Here is a 22,718-nt window from a genome sequence, read left to right on the forward strand (position 1 = left end):
ATCACGAGACCCGAACAAAGGTTCCTTTCCCCATTGTTATATATTTTCGTTTGTTAAATGTGTGCTTCCATTTTTTTTTTCATTTTACTGAAGCCATGAATGTAATTATGTATTAGGTATTTATGTGAAATATTTTGATACAAGGGTGTGAACACACTTTTAAAATCTAAGCCAATAGAGTTCTGATTAACCGGTGTAAAATATTATTTATTTTTTTATAAATGTTTAACTAGGGTAACCCATTCTAATGAGTTTACTGAAACAGATTACGAATGAAAAAAGTGACCAAGAGGCTTCCAGTGCCCAGGAATCAGGGCTGGTCACTTTGTTTCGGCATCTATTTCAGCTTATACGTATTTACAAAGCGGGTTTAATTTAAATGTACCATAAATATTTTCTTCGGTTACCGCGATAGTTACTCATGAACCTGTTGACCACGAGAGCTGTAAAGGGTTCGAAACGTCGGGATGTAGGATAAATTCAATGTACGCGATATAATCCGTTTTAATAGTTTTATTTCTTAAATGTACCACTATTCAAAAATATTGAATTAAATAATTGGGTGTGAGTTGTTAAGCCAATATGGTGACATGTTTTTGAGTGCACCCTAACTGAGCGTATATGGGGAAATGGTAACACAATAGGAAAAAAACTCTGGGACATTTTTTATCCCATTAGGATCGAACGAGCTCATGATTCTGAGTAGAAATAACACAAAAGTGGCAAAAAAGGTCGCAACATATAAAAATGCCAAAAAATAAATAAATGAAACGCTCAAAGAACTATACTTCGCCTTGAGCAAATACGGCTCTGCAAGTCTGCATCTGCGTTTACTATGTTGAGGAAAGTGATTAATCACTGGTGTATAATTATACACAACTCTTAGAACAGCAACTGTAACAAAAACTGTAAATCTCTGAAGTAGAGTAACACAAAAAGCCATACGAAAAAAAAACAACGGGTTGCACTCCGGGAGTGCCGACAGAAGTGAAAACTCAATGACTAGTCCAAAATGTCTGCAGCACTATGTCACTATGTATTAGACCCATCCTCCTTTCTATTGAAAAACTTTAGTTCCGACATTGCTGGTCAGTGAGCTTATGTAGCGTTAATAGTTTAAAATTCGAATAGAAATTGTAAAGTTACCTTGCAGACCTCGCATCTAAATATATTTGGTCATGATATTTTGAGTTTTATTCACCAGTACTAGAGTTCACTTTTATTAGCGATTTCATCAAGATGTAGCTTTATTGAATTATATTTGAGTGATATAAAGTTAGAATGTAACTGTGAGATCCTCGTATTTCAGCCCGTACAAGATTAGACATTGAGCTTTATTGCTTAATATAAAAGTCCAGTTTTAAATAATTGACCTGATTATGATACGTTATGACTAAAGTTCTTTGGTGAATAAAAACGAAACAGCAGGCTCAGGCATACATTTTCGCCGCGCGGTAGAAAGAGAGGGTTACGTCTTACGCCTTACGGTCACGTGACAGCTGTTACGAGTTTAACATTTTTTCCCCATCACAAAAACTGCACAGCGCCGCTAAAGAAGTTTTCACTTCAATAAGAAGAACAGCAACCTGTTAGTACAAAATGCCTCAATCTAAAGTTAACGGTGGCTTTCCTTTGTTTCAGACATTCCGACACGGGTTCCCGTTCTCGCCAACCGCGCTAGCATGGGACCCCATACAGAAGCTGCTCGCCATTGGAGACAAGGGTGGCAACCTCAGAATGTATCCTTTTCTAACACGACAGTAACGATATAGACTAAAGTGAGAGGTAAGACAAGAATTACGTATGGCAGCGTTTAGGAAACAGTTCAGAGTTTAGTTTGCTCGGTTTTGCTGCCCAATTGTGCCTCTAGCGATGTTTTATTTGTATTTTAATGACGGGATTAAGGTATTTTATAGTTTTATAGATACTAATGTCTAGTCTGTTCGGAAAGAGAAGAGTCGTGGAATGGTTTGGGCCCCATACATTAACCACTACTCTTCTCTTTCCGCACAGACTAATTTGGACGATAAATATTCTAAGTCAAATACTAAAAGGAATCTAAAAATTTTTGAAATTTGAATATACTGGAACCTAATTTTGAGTTGCGTTTTAAGTTTCATAATGCTTATTTTAGCGGGAAAAACCGGTCCTAATGAAGTTTTGGTTGTATGAATTCCTTTCTATGCTAATTGGGGGCATATCTGTTGTCAATGTTCGTAACTTTCTGGAACAGAAAATACAAATTATATCTAAATTTGTGTTAGTCCTATTAAATTCCCTCATCTCATAAATTTAAGTAAGGTTTATAAAATATCTAACATATATATTATTTGTTAGGTTCGAGGCAACTTTATTAAAAAGTAATACGAGAGGCGTTTTCGAAACCAAAAATGAAAAACTTTCCATTTACAAATACCAGCTGACCGCTGACCAATTTACCGTTGCTATGTGAAACATTATAATTACTATAAACAAATCTCATACCTATTCGCTTACTGACCCTCCTTAACAAAACGAACGGGCAAAATTGTACCGTAATACGATTATTTAAAGCAGTTTATTGAATGATACAGTTAAACAAAGAGTTGTACAAAATTGTACTCTATCTTGATAACCATTTGGTTTTTATTTGTCTGTATGATATCTTAATCACCTTTGCGGTATCTGAGTGTTGTTTCATAGAGTGTAATCGGAGAAAGTCAAGGGGTGAAGTCCTGAACTATTCTTACGTAGTCTATTTTTTTATTCGGTAGACTAAAATGACATTTCATAGTATGAAATGTTATTTTATGTTCATATTATGAAATGTCATTGTAGTCTACCGAATAAAAAAACAACGGGTTGCACTCCGGGAATGCCGACAGAAGTGAAAACATCTTACGTCTTACGGTCACGTGATCGTCTTACGCAGCACCCTGTCTCGAGTTTAACATTTTTTCCCCACCTCAAAAAGTGCACAGCGGCGCCGCTAAAGAAGTTTTCACTTCAAAAATAGACTTTAAGTCAGGTGCATATATGTGGCGTTCCATGCCTAAAGGGTCCTTATGCTCTATGTGCATAAGGACCCTTCTCTAAGGAAATATCTACCCTAGCTATTGCCTTTTCTTAGTACCAAAATCGCAAAATCTGACAGATTTATCCGAGTTTATCAGTATGTTCACTATGTTCCACATTTCATTTAAATATAAATACTATATAGTTTTTCAGTAAAAGAGAACAGACGGAAGGACGGATTGACGGACGGATGGATATAACGAAACTATAAGGGTTTCGTTTTTGCAATCTTGGGTACAGAACCCTAATAAAATCTGAATACAGATTATAGCAAAGCATAGCAACAAGTTATTTACAATGTACGTTAATAGTTATCAATATGAGAGCATTGTAACTAGAGGTGATTAACTTTAGGTACTGAATAATATTTATTGTGGTCTGCATTTTTAACGATGTTTTTCATGTAGCGCGGATGCGAAAACATACGTCATATTCGATATATTAATCTGCATTGGTTATTTGTCAACAATAAATAGTTTCTTATGAATGCTGCTGGAAACCGCTTTGAACCAATTAAAATAACATTATAAAGTTGCTTTCCATTGAAAGGTTGAAACAACAAGCTTGAACTTGGAACTTGATTATATTTATCGCAACTAATACGAAAAATTTCATGACTCGTGTAGAGTCTCTTATTATATCTGTCAATCTATCTCCCTTTAGTACGTTTAGCCTTCAAACTACAGTTAACCTCCTACAGAGCTCTAAAAACTGGTCCGTTTAGCTACGGAGGAAAATAAAGGAAAATCCAAACATAAAGCAGCGAAATTGAGTCACTTAAAAATAGTGAAAACCGGTGACGGCCTCATCTCACGTAGGGTTACCAGAACTCACGAATAGGTATATCCCGGGGTTTTGGGCCCGGGAATGTTTTAAACTAAGCAAAGACTGTAAGAACTGTAAACTACTTTAACATTTCTAAGCTCATTTGGAGCTTATTAGGTACCTACGTACTATTTTACAATAAACGATGTTATAAATACACGAAGTCTTTTCCGCATCCAAAACCCTCGAATTTTCCGACGCCTTTGAATTTTGAGAGGTAGTGGAGTCAATATAAAGTTAAAGTTACATTAATTGCACAATCAAATGTTTCTACACGGGTGAATTATATATCATATTGAATACCCGGCTGCGAATTAACAACTTGATATCTGTTCCCGTTTTTGAGAAATAACATTTTTTTTATTTTATATTTTATACTACCTAAACAGTAATTTCACACTAGAGATTTTTTGAAGAATGGGCTATGAAGCTTACACGACTACACGGTCAGAATTTCTCCCGACAATAATATTAATTATAGATTTAATGAAAAAAACAATAACTTTGTAAGTTTTTCATGACCGAGAATATCCCACACTGAGAGAAAAGTTTACTATTGTGGTTAATAGTATTTGTTTCGATCATGTTTAATTTATCTGCCTGAGGAACTGCTATATTCGCAGAATAGCAGCATGATATTGGAAACAAACAGCAAATAATGTTCTACACAATTAATGGACACTTCTAGTTTTTTGACAGTAACTGTACAAGTTATTGAAGAATAACATACTTATTTTTCTCGCAATTATTAAATCAATTTCCAGCATAAAAAGTCAATGAAGTATGCTGTATTTCCAGGCTTCCACAGAGGCCAAGTCAAACTTTGTTTAAGATGTCAAAAAGATATCATTTTGTTATCATTCGCCCAACCGTCTCGCTCGCACCAATACATATTTCATCTAGTACGAGTGAAATGCACGCGCGAATGATATAAAATGACATCTTTTATAACAAAGTTCGAATTAGCATCAAGGTGTATTAGGAAAATATACCTTATGACTTATGGCATTGCGTTAAGGTTTAATAATTCAATGCATAAAGTGTCTGTGTTTATGTGAAAAATGATAGGTGTCAATTTTTATATCTATTCACAAAACGTTTAGAATACAGGATGCACAGTCAGATATAAATAGACCCTTGAAGTCTTACAACTATCTATGATACTGGATCTCAAGCTTATTTGGTTAGTAAGTACCGTCCACCAAGTTATACTTCGAATAGCCACCCGGACAAATTCCAAAGCTAATTTCGAATTTTAAAATTTGACAATTCACGAGAAGAGTAACGTAACGTCAAAGGATATGTTTGTCCCTTTTCAACGATCCTGTCATCCGATGCTTGAGTAGAGTGAAACTAAAAGAAGCAAATGTCAGCAATTCGTAACGCTTAGTTTTTGTTACCGTTAGCGCATCGCGACATGAGAACTAGTATGAGCCTGGCCCTCGATTACGTATAATTGCAAGGAAACTTGGGATCAAGTTATCTTAGTCAATTTAGAGCAGTTGGAATTCAACTCATTGTGAAATTTTTGAACGTTTTCAAATAATTTGTTGGATTAAGTAGTAAAAGTGTTACAGTGTGTTATATATTTGTGATCTACTCACAAGGCCCTTTCATTTGGTACCCCACATGGTATGTTTAAAAGAAAAATGGTAAAAACTTTGCGTCATAGCAACTACCCTCACCACTTTCGCGCTTGTCATCTCATATATTTGTGTTCAGGATATTATACTGAATGCACTGATACCAAATATACTCATATCCGAGACGACATGAGCGTAAATTTTTCTAGAAGACTTTTCGAGAAAAGGCCAGGCTACAATATCTTTACAGGTTGATTGATACTGAGTGTATTAACACCATGTTCACCCATATCCAAGACGATATGAACGAAAAGTAACCTAAAGCCACCCTACCAACATTTTCGTAACAATGAGAGATTATTTCTTGGAAATAATGTTGTAATATAAACTCCTTGTAGAGCACCTACCTGCGAAGAGATCGTGCTGTCAAAGTTGTTAATGATTTAATATAATATTGTTAATTAACTAAAGTTTTATTAATGCATCATTTCATTTTATACACCGCGGGATTTAATAACCCGAAAGATTTAAATCACGTATTTTTGACGACAGTACGAGTAAATAATGTTATATCAACATGGGTCCAATTATATATTTTAATTAAACTACTATTTCAGTACAAATTAAATCATATTAATTTACCGCTTCTTTGTGAACAAACCTTTATTCAGAGAGTGAGCGAGTTTAATTAATCTCAAGTAGAGAAACAGAGAGCGAGCATGACATTTCATGAATCACTCCGATATCATACGATGCACGGCGAATGCAGTGACATGTGTTCCATGACAAGAAGTGTCAAGTTATGTCTAGGATCATGTTTACGTTGAAATTATTTCAATTGATTGGCACCTCAAAATACCACAAATTGTATCAAAACTTTATAAATTACTACAACAGTAGGTATAGTGCAGTTATTATTGTTGAAACTTTGCGATAAAATCTTTTCCTTTGAGTGAGGTAACCAAAGCCATTAACCATGATTATATCCGAAAGAAATCATGCCTCTTATTGTTTTAACTCATACTACAGCTGGAAAGGGATGATTACTTGAATGACCTTTTGTTAAAATATCGATCATGCTTATCAGTACGTATTTTAAATTCTCGATGTGTTGATTTATACTGAGTAAAGTAAAATAAACAACTATGTTAAACAATTACGCTTTTTTATTAATTTAATGAATTAGGTTTTCGAAGTGTGTACCACCGTTTTCAGCACAAAGATTTAATTTTAAACGGATTTCATTATTTAGGTTTACAAAAGTGTTCTTTATTTCTTCGGAAGCCGTTCGAATTTTTATTAATAATTCTTCTCCAGAGTTCACTGGTGTTGAGTATTCCTTCCTTATCTTTCAGAGTTCCCCATAGAAAAAAACCAATGGCGTTAAGTCGGGTGACCGGGCGGGCCAGGTTAGGACGTTGCTTCCACGGCCAATCCACCTCTCAGGGTATTGTTCGTCTAGCCAATTTACGAACTTCTAGGCTGAAGTGGGTCCGTCGTGCCGGAAGCACATAGTTCTTCGGGTTTCCAAATCCGTACACAAAGTGAATATCCGCTAAATGAATTTTATTTATTACAGTCAATCAAATTTAAAGATGTTATCTTGCGCATATCTTGTGTGACATATGAAATATGTCATTTTATTGACATCAATTTCGTCATTTTCGTCAAACTATCAGCCAGTTATCGTAAAGGTAAATAGTTTGTACTCTCGTGATTGAGAACAGAACAAAATTTTGGTAGTGAAACCTTTTTGTAGGATATCAAACTTAATTAAGTGAAACTGGCTAATAACCATGTACCTAGTTAGTGCGTCTGCGTGTAAAATTAGTTGGTGGCTACGTCACGCATAAGGGTGTGTTAGAATTGAGATTTTTTTACTTGTGATTTGTTTTAAATAATTAATATCTCTTAAATTAAGGGTTTTTGGACTATGTGTTATATAACTTTATATACTCTAATTAGGCTCTAAAATCGTTGGTTTAAATCTTTCGGGTTATTAAATCCCGCGGTGTATATAACCCTATTACCCTTTGAATGACCTTTTTCACGTTTTCTACAGCAATGCAGTCGACTGCAGCAATTTTGAAGCGCGACATTGCTACCGACTGCATTACTGTGGTAAATGTCAAAATCGAAGTTCCTGTCTGGATTTTGGCGTCAATTAAAAATAAATAATCAAAGGAGGTAATCGATCAAATGGGCCGGAGGACAAGCCATCGTTAACTGGTAGAGAATGCCTTATGGCATTAAGTCCGCCTCTTGTACTATAAGGTTTTTCTTTTGTGCAATAAAGATTAACCACTTTATTCATAAACTTTACGGGCCTGATTTAGTTCAATTATGTTTATCCCTTACTTACAAATACATAAGTTAAAGTGACAGATAAGGACAAACGATTATTACTATTATTAGCTAATTGAGGTTTGTAGCGCGTTTATGAATAACGGGGGTTAAAGAAATAAAATAAATACAGATGATGACAGTAATTATATACGCATTTTATTACGGAAAAAGATTTAATATTGGGTGTAAATGAAACGGGAATTGGAAATATAAAATAAAATGATATTATATTATTCATTTCCGTAAGTCAAACCATCATCTTTATTAGCATTGACATAACGCTCAACTTCGCACAAACCGTATGGTTTTTCACTAAGGAGTGATATATTCTCTTTACGCTAAACTTTATGGTGGGTAGACAAGTCTGTATACTTGTTTGGAACTAACTGCCACAGTCTGTCATAGCCATGTCATAGCCTCATAGCTGACATATGTGACGTATAGGAGATACCGCAATGAATGCATGCATTGCGCGTTTTATAGGAGCTTGGCCTGAGGTGTGTTAAGTAAGCGCGCAACGCATACCGATGAAACTGGGTAAGATAGTCATGGGAGAATTAACGGTCGACCGGATCGCGAACTCTCGGCTGTTGAAGCGGAACAATCGTCTGCCGCGAACATTGAAGTGAGACGGAGATATGGAAGTCGATAAAACGTTCTCTACAGTGAATCAGTACCCGCCATTTAGGGTAATTTAAATAGCTTGGATGATTTAATAATGGTTTTATTCCATACAATATTACATATACGTGGGAGATTTTTTGTTGTTACACTAACATGAGAAAGAGATTTGAGAAAGTGAAAAACAAACCCACTGTCCATTTTCTCGAAGCAACGAAAACATTTTCAAAACAAAAATGGTTAATAGTAATTAAATGGATTAATTTACGTGAGAGATTTTTTTGTAGGATATAGTAAATATACAGAGCTTAATTAACATGTAATTGTTATGTACACATAGTTGTTATTTTTATATAAAAAAATATTTTTAATAAAGAAAATTATTGGGAGCTGGTTTTGGTGTCAAGCTGGGAGAAAATATAAATACATAATGAGTATATGTTTGAGAACTGCATATTAAAAAATCTCGAGTGTCGGATTCATGTTTTGATATATTTTTTCTATTTTAATAATAGTTTGGATTTATTAAAACCATGTGACATATTTTGTGGAGATTTTTTTTTAAATATAGTATTTGCAACATAGGTTATCACATCTCAAAAAATCTCTAGTGTGAGAATTCATGTAGAGCTCTCATACATTATGAACTGTGCTGACCCGCCTAAGGTGAATGAATAAAATAATAAACATTTTGGGTAGGTACTGTTACTTTAACGCCTATTGTACTTTCTGCCTTGACGCTGGACGGTTAAAATCGTTATGATAGAGCGTAGTCGATGTAAAGAATTTGTGTCAAAAAAGTCAGGAATTTTGAAATTTATATAATCAGATTGCTTGGCTTTAGACCTACCTATTGTTTTGCCTAGCTAGACCAACAAAAGTGTGGAAAAGTATTTTGTAGTGTTTGTATGCGTATCTATAAGATTACTTTAGATGTGAGCGTATTAGGTGCGCGCAGTTTATAAATGGTTTATCTCTATATTCCTATTTCCTATATCGCATAACCGGGCATGTTCGGCGATATCTGCCGTACAGCCCTAGATTATCCGGCTGAAGTCCGGACGTTTAGCCGGCGTTCAAGAGTTGAGCTCTAAAAGCCTTTCCGAAGCACGCAGTATTTGCTGAGCGCTCCAACCCCGCCAGTGTCTTGGTGAAAGTATAGTCTTCGAGAGTAAGTTCTTCTATTGACTTTGTCTTTGAAAATAGATTAATCAGACACCTCAACAGCTTATTTTTCATTCGAGTAAATCCTTTTTTGCAAATTTATAATGACACATTGATAATAATAAAAACTCCATGACCGAATAGCCACGGCGACTGCTGGCAATCCCGTTCCTGTCTTAATAACAAAACTTCTATGAGACAAAGATATATTAAATATATTAAAACTGGTCTCTCACTCACGTATTTTATTATGTATATGTATTTAATATGCGCGTTTCTGTCGCTGGTGTGCTCGCAAATACCTGGGGCCTGGGGTGTATATAAGTTATATAAGTAGATCCGTCCTTTGGCGATTCTACATCTTGGTAAGACCCCTGGTGTATTTAGTTCATCTTGCTAGTAAAAGTTCGCAAACATTATGAACACACCACCCACATACAACACATTTAGACCAAATCAGTTTAGTGATATAATTTTGCATTTCGCTACTGAAATTTATAAAAACAAACTTGTTACTTGCAACTTTCTATCTGAAAGTTGTTTATATAATGATAACATTTCAAGTGCAATTGCATCATTCTGAACTTTGTGATGTTTTTTACAGTCTCCAATAAACAAAGTAATGATTTGTTGACTGTCTTGTTTCATCGTTGATTTCATGTCATAAATCCATAATAACTTGAGGTACTTTGTTCATGGAAATGTGTTAACTGCACGTAATCAAAATATATTAAAATAGAAAAAACCGGCCAAGTGCGAGTCGGACTCGCGCACGGAGGGTTCCGCATCATCAACAAAAAATAGAGCAAAATAAGCAAAAAACGGTCACCCATCCAAGTACTGACCCCGCCCGACGTTCCTTAACTTCGGTCAAAAATCACGTTTGTTGTATGGGAACCCCACTTAAATCTTTATTTTATTCTGTTTTTAGTATTTGTTGTTATAGCGGCAACAGAAATACATCATCTGTGAAAATTTCAACTGTCTAGCTATCACGGTTCGTAAGATACAGCCTGGTGACAGACGGACGGACGGACGGACAGCGGAGTCTTAGTAATAGGGTCCCGTTTTTACCCTTTGGGTACAAACGTTTATTTGTATAACACAGATGATTCATAAGTTTCATAACAAAAGGGTTTTAATATACAAAAGAACTGTACTTTGCCTATTGGCGTACACAATAAATATATCCTAACTATAAACTTAACACTAATTAAGTGTAGTTAGTAAGTTTAGTAGTAATCGATAGGTATATGCAATTATCTAACTAAATAACAGAGCAATGGATACGAAGCCTTAATAAGCCTAAAGTAAGCCTTATCTCTTGTCGGAAGGCCCGTGTATTCTCGAGTAACACTCTAATTTGAGAACAAAGTGTTTACACTGTTTACGTGTCGTGATCAAAGCCACTCGATGCCTGTGTAGTATGTATTCCCATCGTTAGTGCAAACCCGAGACTTTTTCTGAGGGGGCAACCAAATCCTCCATTACCCGTTTAGGACAGTATCCTACAAACTCGTCATAGAAATACGTCGACTCTTTTAAATTGCGACAACTAAAAAATCTTAACTGCAATTTTCTTTACATTTTGTTTCACTGACCAACTACGTCTTCAATTTACAAAAATACTCCTCAACACAAACCAAAATCAGTCCTGTTAGCTTGACACAAAGTTTAATTTACGTTGCGAAGGTTAAGGAAAAGCGACACCTCCATTACCCGTTTAGGACGGCATCCTGTGGGACGTTTAGGGCAACCTTTTGTGCTCCGAGGAAGGTCGCTATTGCTTTATGAATAAAACCACGCTAAAAGTTAGGTCATTCATGTGAATGGAATATGGAAGAGATAAGGGATAATTTAGGGTGAATTTTGGTCGGTATTATTTAGATTTTAGATAAAGAAAATATCTTAGCTTTGTGATGATTATCCTTAGCAGTGGGGATAGCTCATAGAACTTGTGTCTCACTTGCCTGTTTATTGATAATAGTGTAGGTACCTCTTCGTCAATTAAAAAAGCCAAACCAGCCGCGGTTTGTTTGACACCCCGTCAGCTCGTCACTGACGCGAAGTAATGGAAGACTTTATACAGGAATGAACTGCCGCCCGTGATATTTCCGGACCGACACCAGCCGGCAACACACTTGCAACCCATCTGGTGCTGTAGGTGTCCATGGGCGATGGTGGTTGTTTACCATCACTACTATTGCTAGGTTGATTTGTGCAAGAATGTCCTATGACTTACAAACTTGCAAAATTAGCTTTTATTCTACCACTGAATCACAACGGGAACTGACATGGAATATTCATTTCTTTAAACTTGCAGAATTACAGACAAGTCTTCCATTAATTCCTCAGACACCAGAAGCTATCACGGGTTATGGCCGCTATCTAAATTGTGCAATTTTCTCGCTGGCAGCGCTCCAGCGCGGCACCTGTCGCGTCGTGTCGGTCTCGTGTCGCAAGCCTGTCGCGTCGTGTCGGTCTCGTGTCGCGAGCATGTCGCTGTCGAGTTGAGACTAGCGTAGATTTTGGGAACTTTTACGTGGTTTAAAAACTTTCGGTGTCGTGTCGTAGGGTTGAGAGTTTCTTTAGCGCGAGTTTCGGGGACTTTACTTGGGAGTTTGTGCTAGTTTTTGGTTTGAGTTTCGTTTGTTTTTTCACTACTGTATTATAACCTGATTTTCACAATATACTAAATAAGACGGTTTATCATTTTATATTTACACTAACCAGTGTCTTAAAAGTTTTTTTTTTCCTATTGTACCTTAGTTGTTTTGAAAATTTCCACTCAAGCTTAAGAATTAAGATATAGTAAATAAAAAAATCCATACCTTCTTGGATTTATAAAACTCTATTCTATTTATCTATATATCTATTATATCTCTAAGTCTATTTATAAATAATGCTTATTTCTTTTTTTTCTCTTTGACCTAATAAAACGACCCAGCAACTTGGATCAAAGCCGTGACTTTGCAGATCGTGTATTCTTATCGCTTTTACGGCGACTGGACCACTTAAAGGGCCCTAGAAGTCCGTAACAACTATGAGTGTACAAAAAGCTCTCTTATTGGTGGTGAGCCTGAATGATGAAATTCACCGCTCAGTGTGCGATTGGATCTATCGCTCGTACGATCGTACCTAACAAAGACTTGGCGACATAAAGACATCCCCGAAAGGCAATCTGATCCGACACCGTTGACGCTAGGCGGCGCTGGCGTCGCGCCAGCGGCAAATACATAGTCAGCAACGCGACTAAAGATTTATTACTCCTATCTACATTTGGAAAGGACGTAAGCGACAGTAAGATTGTATTTCAATACGACGTTTTCTAAAGGGTGTTGGGGAAAGCGTTTGGAAGGCGTGAACGGGTTAAATTCAAGGCCTTAAGCCTTCTTTCGCAAGTTGTCAGTAAAGTTTTCATTAAATTGGTGTTGCGAATAATTTGTTTGGATTTTACTTTTTGTTTCAAAGGCAGGTTTAATTGCCAATTAATATTAATTTAGGGGTAGTTAAATGGGAGATGCACCTCATTATGATAACCTATTATCATTATGCAAATTGGCTTGTCATGTAATAAATTTATGCCGGCAATATACTGGAGGTTCTTTTAAGTTTGCCTCAACTACTATTTTAATTTTCACTTACCGAAGTTGCGTGCTCAAAAGCTTTTTGTAAGTAAAATAAGCTTAGGTTCTTAGTTGAGTTGTGGATAAGTGAAAGATGTTGCGCTGGGGATAAAAGTTACAAGTTATTCTGAAACTTAAACCTCACTTCTTTCTTAAGTTTTAAGTATTCTTTAAATTTTCTCGGTAACAAGATCTTGCAGTTAGCGAAAGGTTAAAAACGATTTTACTTTAAGAGTTTATAAGTTCAACGTTTTAAGAGCTATGGGTAACTTACTTATAGAACCTTTAATTCATTACCTTGTTGGTACATATTATTGTTACAAGTGCTCCGTCTGAATTCATTTCACATTGTAAATCTTACGAGCCTTTGCGAACAAGTAGGTAGTATTTTCACATAGAAAGTGTAGATAACAACGCTTTGTTTGCTTTGATAAAACAAAAGTTCCTGCTAGCAGCGAAATGTCTACTCCATTCTCTTCCTCAGAATATTTAAAATACTCGCGAAATTCTCATTTTTGCCAAACCTTTTTTGAAAGTTAATAAGAAGCTAATCTCTATATTTCTCGCGCTTTCAGCAATTTCTCAGAAACGGAAACACTCTTTTTACCGCCATTTGCAATTTATTTCGTTAATAGGAGTTTAATATTAATTTATGAAATCTGTTTTTTTTTTCCTGTTTAAGAACCGATGTTGCACGAGTGCTGTAAACGTAACGTTGTTGTTTTCCTGTTTTGTCTTTTAAAATTGTGTCTGGGTTTTCCCCTAATTTGTTACTTGGAATTTTGTTATTTAGTAGAATGTTCCCCGAAGTTTCTTAATAAACAATAAATTTTATTTTCTGTTTTTGTCTATATTTTCTGGTCTTAATCGCTTCTTTAGCAATTTTACTCCTAATCTGTTAGCTTCAGAAGCAAAATCAAGGAACGCGACAATTTCCGTAAATAAAACTTCTTGGTTATAAATAATAAGTCACAAAGGTTTATTTCTTCATTTTTCTCGAACAAGTTAAAAGCTCTGATTACAAGTTCTGATCCTTTTTGCGAGTTTTCTTTTAATTTAGCGTTTCCTTTGACTGATTTATGCGTAGCGTGGCTACACGGGGTGCTGTCAACTCTAATAAAAGGAATTTATTAAAGGCCGCGCCAACAGGTCGGGGGAATTAATCTTTTGCCAATTTAATATTAAGGTCGAGCGTACGGAATTAATTGACCTCGATTTTTTCTGTCTCATACTTATGAAAAATAAGGATTCATAAAACTATTTTTAATATAATATATCTATTTTTTATCAAGCAAAAAATTATGGGTAATATTTTCATGATGTTCATGCGCATTCAGATATTTTCTATTTAATTTTTTGGCAATATTATAGTTACTGATGTGTATAGCCAAGATAACAATCCAACAACAGACGCCAAACAAAAATGTACGGGATGACAGATGCTACGAAGAGTCACGTCATACATTATTTAAGTTTCGATTAGCGTTTTCTATCATTGGCTGTCATCTTGGTTAGGCCCCGGGGGTTTCCCGTGTTCATTTATTTCATTTGTCTGTAAATATTATTTAAAAGTGGCCCCATAGAGACTCAACTCTGCCCCACTTAGTACACCAAACGAACACCAAACATGGCAATGTGGGCTACCGTTTACGAGTTATTTACGAAAAACTAAAAAAAAACGACCATAGAACAAATTATACGTAACTTTCCCGCTTTGATATATTTTAAAATATTGATCCTAGCGAAAAAGTGCACTGAATCTTTTTTGTTGAAAATTTAATGTAGATTACTTATGTAATAGAACATTTTTTGCTACGGGCCACCGTTTAAGAGTTGTCTACGAAAAACTATAAAAAGGGACTTTAAAACCTCCCCCTACCCGTTATCTTCACCCCTACCCACCCGTACTTTTAGTATCTTGTTAATTACACCATTCCCTACAACTATGCCAAAATTAGCTTATACACGTATTATTTCCGCTGTAATTCCTTCGTTTGGTGGCTTAACTGTTCTTTTCATCAATTTATAATGAAGTCAATTTCTTTTCGAACGAGTCAATAAGAACAGGGCAGCACTTTGGCCAACTTTTCCAATTTCGCCTTCAACCGTTTTATAATTGGGCAATTTGGTAAGCTGACTAAAAGTAATGTCTACGTTTTGCAAGATCGGATGACTATTTAGAGAGAGAAAATCGGTTTATACTTAATCATTTTTCTTGAGATGTCGTTCCTACCGTAAAGCACCTATTATAGTCCAGTACATACTACAACTATAGTCCACAAGTTCAATGCGAAATGAAGTATTTATAACATTTTTCTTCTTGGTTGTGTCTGAGTTTTTTCTCCAATTATAAAAATATGTTACCTATGCCTATGCACTACGAATTTAAAATGAAAGTCACACCTGAACAAACATATTTGAGCTTATTTTGGATTATAGATCTTACCACAGGTCTCACTAATTCACCATACCTCACAAGTCTTACTCCATAACTCGTAAATCGTAATCCATAACTCCTGCGGGAACTAGGTATATAGATCTTTGCCCTTCAGTACAGCACTTGCATGAAATTACATCTGTTTCGAGCACGAGCAGAACGAATAGGATCAGTATGTCCTTCATTCATTTAGTATCTTGAGTTAGGTTATATTGATAATATGAATATAAAAGTAAAATATAAAATCACTTACAAATCAATACATAATCATATACATATAACACATTATAAAAAACCTAACCTAGGGTGCCGCCAGCAGCGGGGCAGGGCCTAAGCTGCAGGTTGTCAGGGTCGCAGAGTGAGGAACCGACGCTATACGCGCCGCATCCAAAATTAACGCCTTCTGCATCTGACCCTTTAATCTCTCCTATATATTGAGCTTACTGAGGGCTTTCGCAAAAGCCATAACTCCTCATCTAGCTAATTAATTACCCTCCTTACTAGGTACGGCTCTCACTTGATTAAGGGTGTTTGCAATCACTCGAAAGATCGTTACAAATTAGACGGGGTCGTTCCACAGGTTTGCTCGTAATTTTGTAAGGTAATAAACGAATATTAGGTTTGTTTTCCGTCCGTCCATTTCGATTTCATTGTGTTGATAGTTAATCCTACTCTAATTTGCCTACAATGCATTCGGACATATATCTACTCTCAGGCGAGAGGAAGTAAGTAATATCATTGGTTCAATAGCATCCAGCGGAGCGGAGAAGAGATGTGGATTACAACCAATGCTATTGGTTGATTCCTCTCATCTCCGCCTCAGTGGGAAGGTAGCCTTATGGCACATTGAATAAAACTGATATCTCATAAACGAAACCCTTACTAAATTCACAGAGTCGTGCAGACTCCATAAAAAGCGCACACAGCAATAAAACTAATTGTTATAATTTGTATCAAATATTACATACATTGTAGGTAGTGATGAACAACTGCTATATATGTACTATTACTCAAAATACTACCCGAAAATAGTTCTCTCATTCAATATTCCACACCAAGCCTATCTGAACCCGGCCCGCTATTGTCCAGAGCCCTATAACCTTTAAATATTAATGAACACTTATCTCCTTTGAAATATGACCTCAACCGCGGGCCTTCACATAAACGTCTAACCTAAAACAGCCCTAAATTGTAAACATCTCAGCGATGTAAAGAATCCCAACTTCTTTAACATTCATAAATTATTTACAAGTCTAAGGAAAATTGCCCGATGCAAACTTGAATAATTAAGTAACATCCCTTACTTTTACAAGGTTATAAGTTCCGTCTTTTAGTACTGAAAGATGCCCTTTTGCAAATTAGAGAAAAGACGTGTCGCCGCGCTGCAACTTTTTTAATAAGCAACCCCGGTCGTAACATCATTCCTTTCCCGCTAGTTTATAGTGTTGTTCCGAAAACAACTTTATTTTTCGTTCAATAGAATCCGCTTTCTAAATACGCTTGAGTGTTTTGCGAGTCTGACAAATGAAACTTAAAGTTTATAAGGAAATTGAGATAGAAAAGTTCGTCTTTCAAGGTTTCGTAACTTGTCAATTTGAATGGGTCATTCTGACATCGAGTTTAAAGTGTCATTCTATGGAACTTGCTAACTATGTAAACAAATAAATTGACATTCAGAGACAATTTTAATATGGCGGTTTGTTTACATAGTTAGCAAGTTCCATAGAATGACACTTTAAAAAGATATATTGCAAATAAACATTCTTCTAAACTTTAGCCAATAATGATGTGTAGCGTCACGGGTATTATAAAGGAAATAAAATTTACCGTACGTACCTAATAATCAATCATCATATAAATATTTAAGAGCTGGGTTCTTGTCGGTCGGATGGAGCAATTTCCATGTATGTATATCCTCTGCCTTCCGCTTGGTAGCTTGATAGAGTTAGACCAAGAAAAGTCTGCAGCGATTTTGATAGCCCATGCAGTGCAAGTGTTATTTACACGTCATAAATTCATAGAAGTCTGACGTTTAAAATGAACTTATTAATTTTATTTATAAAAAAAAATGACAGTTGCACTGCGTGGGCTATCAAAATCGCTGCAGACTTTTCTCGGTCTGACTCTAGTTGATACGACACGACGTGTACCATCAGCCCTAAGAGTGCATGGCGACTTTATCAACGAATTCATTCATAATTTCTCCATGCAAGTTCGCACCTACGTATTTACATTACGAACAGTCAACTGCATTTACTTTTGCAATGCAATTTACCTAAACTAGACACTACTTTAATTGAATAAATGACCGAAGAACGATGTATCCTTGATTTCGAGAAACTAACGAGAAAACAATAAACTAAAGACACATCAAACACAAATTGTTAAAGACGCAAGGAAATCAATTGTTGATACTTTATCTGCAACGGATATTAGCTCTTCTTCGTAAATGGGTCAACAGTTCCTCGATATTGATATTTGCTACAAATCGGAAGGAATCCGCGCGACTGGGACTTGAAAGCGCCTTTTAACTCGCTACACTGAATTCCGTTCCGACTCGGAGGACGCAAAAGGAATGAGCGATGGTAAAGGAACACGAACAACGTCCCGACTCAATCGACACAGGGTGTGTACCTTACACGAGTCATGCTGAAGGTAACCAGTAGTGGAGAATAATTGAAAAACATACAATACAATACAAATCCTCTTTATTGCACAACCTCAGAATAAATGTACATGGAAACACAAATAATACATGAAGACAGAGGTAAACAACAGGCGGTCTTATCGCTAAAGAGCGATCTCTTCCAGACAACCTAACGAAACAAAATATACAGGTACCAAAAATATATTAACGGACGTTTAAATGAGCGAAGGACCGTCGACAGCTACTTTCTGTTAAGTGTCCTAAATATACAATACCCACATTGTTCATACGGATGGCAAGCCAGTGGCTTTTATTTAACCTGTTGGTCAATTTTCACCACGATATATAACAAAAATGTTGGATGGAGCATCTATCATGATTTCTACCTCAGCTGAAGTGATTCGCGTGTTTATTAGCTTTTGCTGAGGCAACTACAAATTAGACTTCTCACTCCACTGTATAAGTGTTGCCAATTCTATGAAGCTAGTATTTTGTGACTACACTAATAAAAAAGGCCAAGGCAATCTCCATCCGTAATGGACGCACGTTGGTTCCCGTTCTGAATAATGGCAACACTATTTTACATAATGGACATAAATCTGAATTTCCCAGTTACATTAGCCGAATTTGCGGTCTAGGTCGTTAAATCCATTAGCACTATTATTTAATATCTCTACTGCCACAACTCATTCGTTTTGCTTTTAACGTTGGCGTTATAGAGTTCAAATGCGTTGGTTTGGCTAATTAATATAATAATAATAAGTATACGTAATTGTTTGTCGAAGTTGTGTCACGAAGCTTATTTAAATGTAAAAAAAAAAACATTGTGTTCCTAAAAGCAGTATATATGTTCACCAGAAGCAACTGGCTTCTTCTAGTGATGAAGCGTGATAAAGTAAAAAAACAGCACTATCAACTGTCGCATTTTGTACACATATTTAATTACACAAACGGGTCTACCGCGCGGGGGCTTAAAGTAAAAACAATGAAACTATATCGCGGTAGACCCGTTTGTGTAATTAAAAAAGTAGCAGTTTGAAACAAATACTAATGCTTGACTTTGGCCCGGTAGGTTTGAACAGTAGCATCTTGGTAGAATTCCATCGTCTATATGTGGATAATATACGTCGTCATCTAGACCAAATAGATAAACAAAATGACAAAAGCAATTATTGATATGTTTTTGGCACATGTCATGTGAAAATGAGTTTAGATAACATACCAAACCCAATACAAACAAAATTTTCATTCACAAACCGCAAACAAATTTGTAATATACCCAAGAAATATCTTAATCCGCAAGAATTCTTGTTTTACAAATACTTTTTACACTTTCTACAACGAAGAAACTTTCTGTGTAGACGCCGCCTCGATTCCTCTGATTACATGTCTTACGACAAGTTTGCAGCGTGCCCTTGTTGGCTTTGAGTATTATAAACTTTGTCTATATTTATTTTGAAACTGAGCAGGAATTTAAATTTATACAGTAACTTTAGTTGTGGAGATTGTTTCGGTATATTTTGTCTTAACGGTATAACTTAGATCTTAATTTGAAAATATTTTTACTAGATACTCTTATTTTAAATTGCAAATGCTATAATTTATACTAAGTTGGTATGATAGCTTGAACAGTAAGTATTAGGTAGACGTGAATTCCAATTTGCCGAAGTATTATGGACCACTCCCCATTGTGATAAGGCAAAAAATGTGTATTTTTGTATTAATTAACAACGACTGTACGTAGTAGCTACTCATTGCATTTTTCCTAACCAGTACTAAAGTTACTTCCAAATACCCTGGGAAATATACGTTTTTGTTACTTAATAAAGTTTATTTCACAGTGAAGTAAAATAATGATTGCCATAAAAAATAATTATTGATTTAACGATGTATAAGTACTCGTAAGTAAGGACTTAATTTAAAGTACTTTAAACAAGAAACAAAAACGGAAACAATAAAGTTAACAAAAACAAAACGTTTTAATTAAAAGTCTTTCTGCATTACACAGTGACATTGCGAAGTTGAAAAATAAATTGTTCGTAAAACTTCATGCAAGTGAAAATATATTATATCGGGTGGAACAGAATTAGGGACTTTTATGCAAACGAAGAATTGTTTAGGGCCTACACTTTAGGCTACGTACTTTATTTTTAAAATGTAAATAACTTTGTAGTGGTAGGGTTGTCAACTTGTCACTGATATAAAAATATTCCATTTTAATGATTTTGTTTTACTTTTTAACCCAGCTTCACGATTATAATAACTCGATTGTAGATCTTAGATAACACTATCCTTTCAGGTCAGACTCTAGAAATTTTCCACCCTGTATACTTTTAAAAGCAAAAAAGCTTGAGAGCAAAGTTAGTGAAATTATACTCGGTTAGGTGTATTTGCGAACGCTGGAAATTAATTCCAGTTTTAAACCAATAGAACCTTGCAGTTGGTTTTCATCAAACTAATATTGAAACGTTTGCCGATGAAAGGTTTGCTCGAGATTTCTAATTTAATCTAAAGTTTAATGTGTGAGTTGATTTAAGTAGTCGGTGGTTTGCATTTATAAATGATAGTCCAGTACTACAACTATGGCCCGCAATTTCAACACGCAGTTAAGTATCAATACCAATGACGGCAACGGGCAATGACTGTAGCGGCGAAAATTCACGTCTTCGCTTCCATTCATTATTTACATTTTAATTAATTTCCATACATTATTTAAGTTTTGGGTGTCTGTTCTTTTTTTTTTCATTTATTAAACTTAAAACGGATGTCACTTGGCTAGGCAACTGTGGTTTTACCTTCGGTGATTAGTTTATTACCTATAGCGTCGTCTAAGCTTTCTTCTCCCTCTTTTGTTTTAATATTCCCATACTATAAATTAATTAAATACTCGCAATACTTATCTAGTTTTCACTTTTCAACTCGAAACCGATTCTTCTTGTAACGAATACCAACTCATTTAACTATTCTATCAACATTAACAATGCAAAATGATATCGTAGCTTCCATTCTTCTCGTAAAATACCGAATTCACTTTGTTGCTACGAAACTGCAAAACTGGGCAAAGTTGGCATACTTCTGTAGGTATTCGTTTCGAAATGAACTAATTAGTACCTAAGTTGTACGATCCGAAGAGAGTTGTAATGCCTCTTTGTTCAACCTTTTACTATTCAGTTCAAATTCTAACATCTAAAGATTCTAACATTCTAACATTTAACATCTTTAGTGGGCTGTATAAAATCGTATATCCATTGTGCATATTATATTTATTAGTTAAACGATATTGAACTACAAGTAAAAGTACAAGTATAGATATATTCCAATGTGTATGTAAGTGTGGATGGTGTTTCCTTTAACTATCTGAATGTTATCCAAACAAGATTATAGAGTTAACAAACGTGGCGTTACTCATAAAGGTCAGTCAAATCTAACAAGCCGTTGATTACCGTTTGTCCCCATTGGTCGCCTTAACATTGTGTTGTTTAGAACTTTAGAAAGAGAAAGTATACCAAGTTTTATTAATATAACATTATTACTATACCTATATGACTTGCGATTCCTGAATAGACGCCCTATTTTAATAGACTTATTTAAAATACGTCGCAATTTTCTCTTCACCTCTAAGTTTACTAAACGCCCTTAATTACAGGCTGTCACCCGTGTAACCTTTAACAACAAACGTTTAAAAAGGAACTCTAACAATTACGCTTTAAGATTCAATTTAGTACACGTTTTATGTTGCATAGGATTAGGCTTGTGGTCCTCGCTTGCTAATTTACAATGTGTCAAGTTGCTAAGTGTAAATCCAGTATGCTAATGAGTCCTAACAATTTACGTTGTATTTTTGTAACATCGAAGATAATGAAATATTATACAAGTTTATAACGATGTTTGGGTTTCATTTCATACCCGGAAAAATGTACCTACCCTTTGCACATGCAAATTGCAAGTAGGTACGTATTACCTACTCTAATTATCACTTTTTCATAGATTGCAAACGCCTGTAGTTTTAGTACGATCAGTTCTACGAAACTGACATTTGTTGGTAAACTAGTACGAAGGTACACATTTCGCAGTAATACGGTTTTATTCTAAATATTTCCAATATCTGTTCCAGTGCTTTAAAAATCTTCGTTTTCTATTCAAAAATTATATGTTCGAATATCGCCTGGTCTATTTTATGACTTGCCAATATCATATGAAGGTTTTTAAAGTTGTATGATGCTTGATGCCTTATCATAGATTTAACCCTTTTCCAGGCCACACCAATCTACAAGATTTTCCCAAAAATCCAAATATATTCTAATTTTATTACTCCAGCTTTGATGATTTATTTGACAAGTCAAATTTCCCGACAGTCAAATCTAATTTGAACCTTAAATCGGATTGCCACGGAAGAAATTCTATTGGCGATTTAT

At 35.4% G+C, this 22,718-nt stretch overlaps 1 protein-coding gene across 1 annotated transcript in view; it reads left to right on the top strand.

The window, feature by feature from the left end:
* Positions 1–22,718, top strand: part of LOC134651660 (syntaxin-binding protein 5-like) — a 376,139-nt gene that overhangs the window by 264,313 nt on the left and 89,108 nt on the right. The window contains exon 2 of the mRNA XM_063506759.1: positions 1,642–1,739. Coding sequence (XP_063362829.1) covers positions 1,642–1,739 — 98 coding nt within the window. The remainder of the gene's footprint in view (positions 1–1,641; positions 1,740–22,718) is intronic.

The sequence above is a fragment of the Cydia amplana genome, chromosome 10 (genome assembly GCF_948474715.1).
Source record: "Cydia amplana chromosome 10, ilCydAmpl1.1, whole genome shotgun sequence".
Lineage (NCBI taxonomy): Eukaryota > Metazoa > Arthropoda > Insecta > Lepidoptera > Tortricidae > Cydia > Cydia amplana.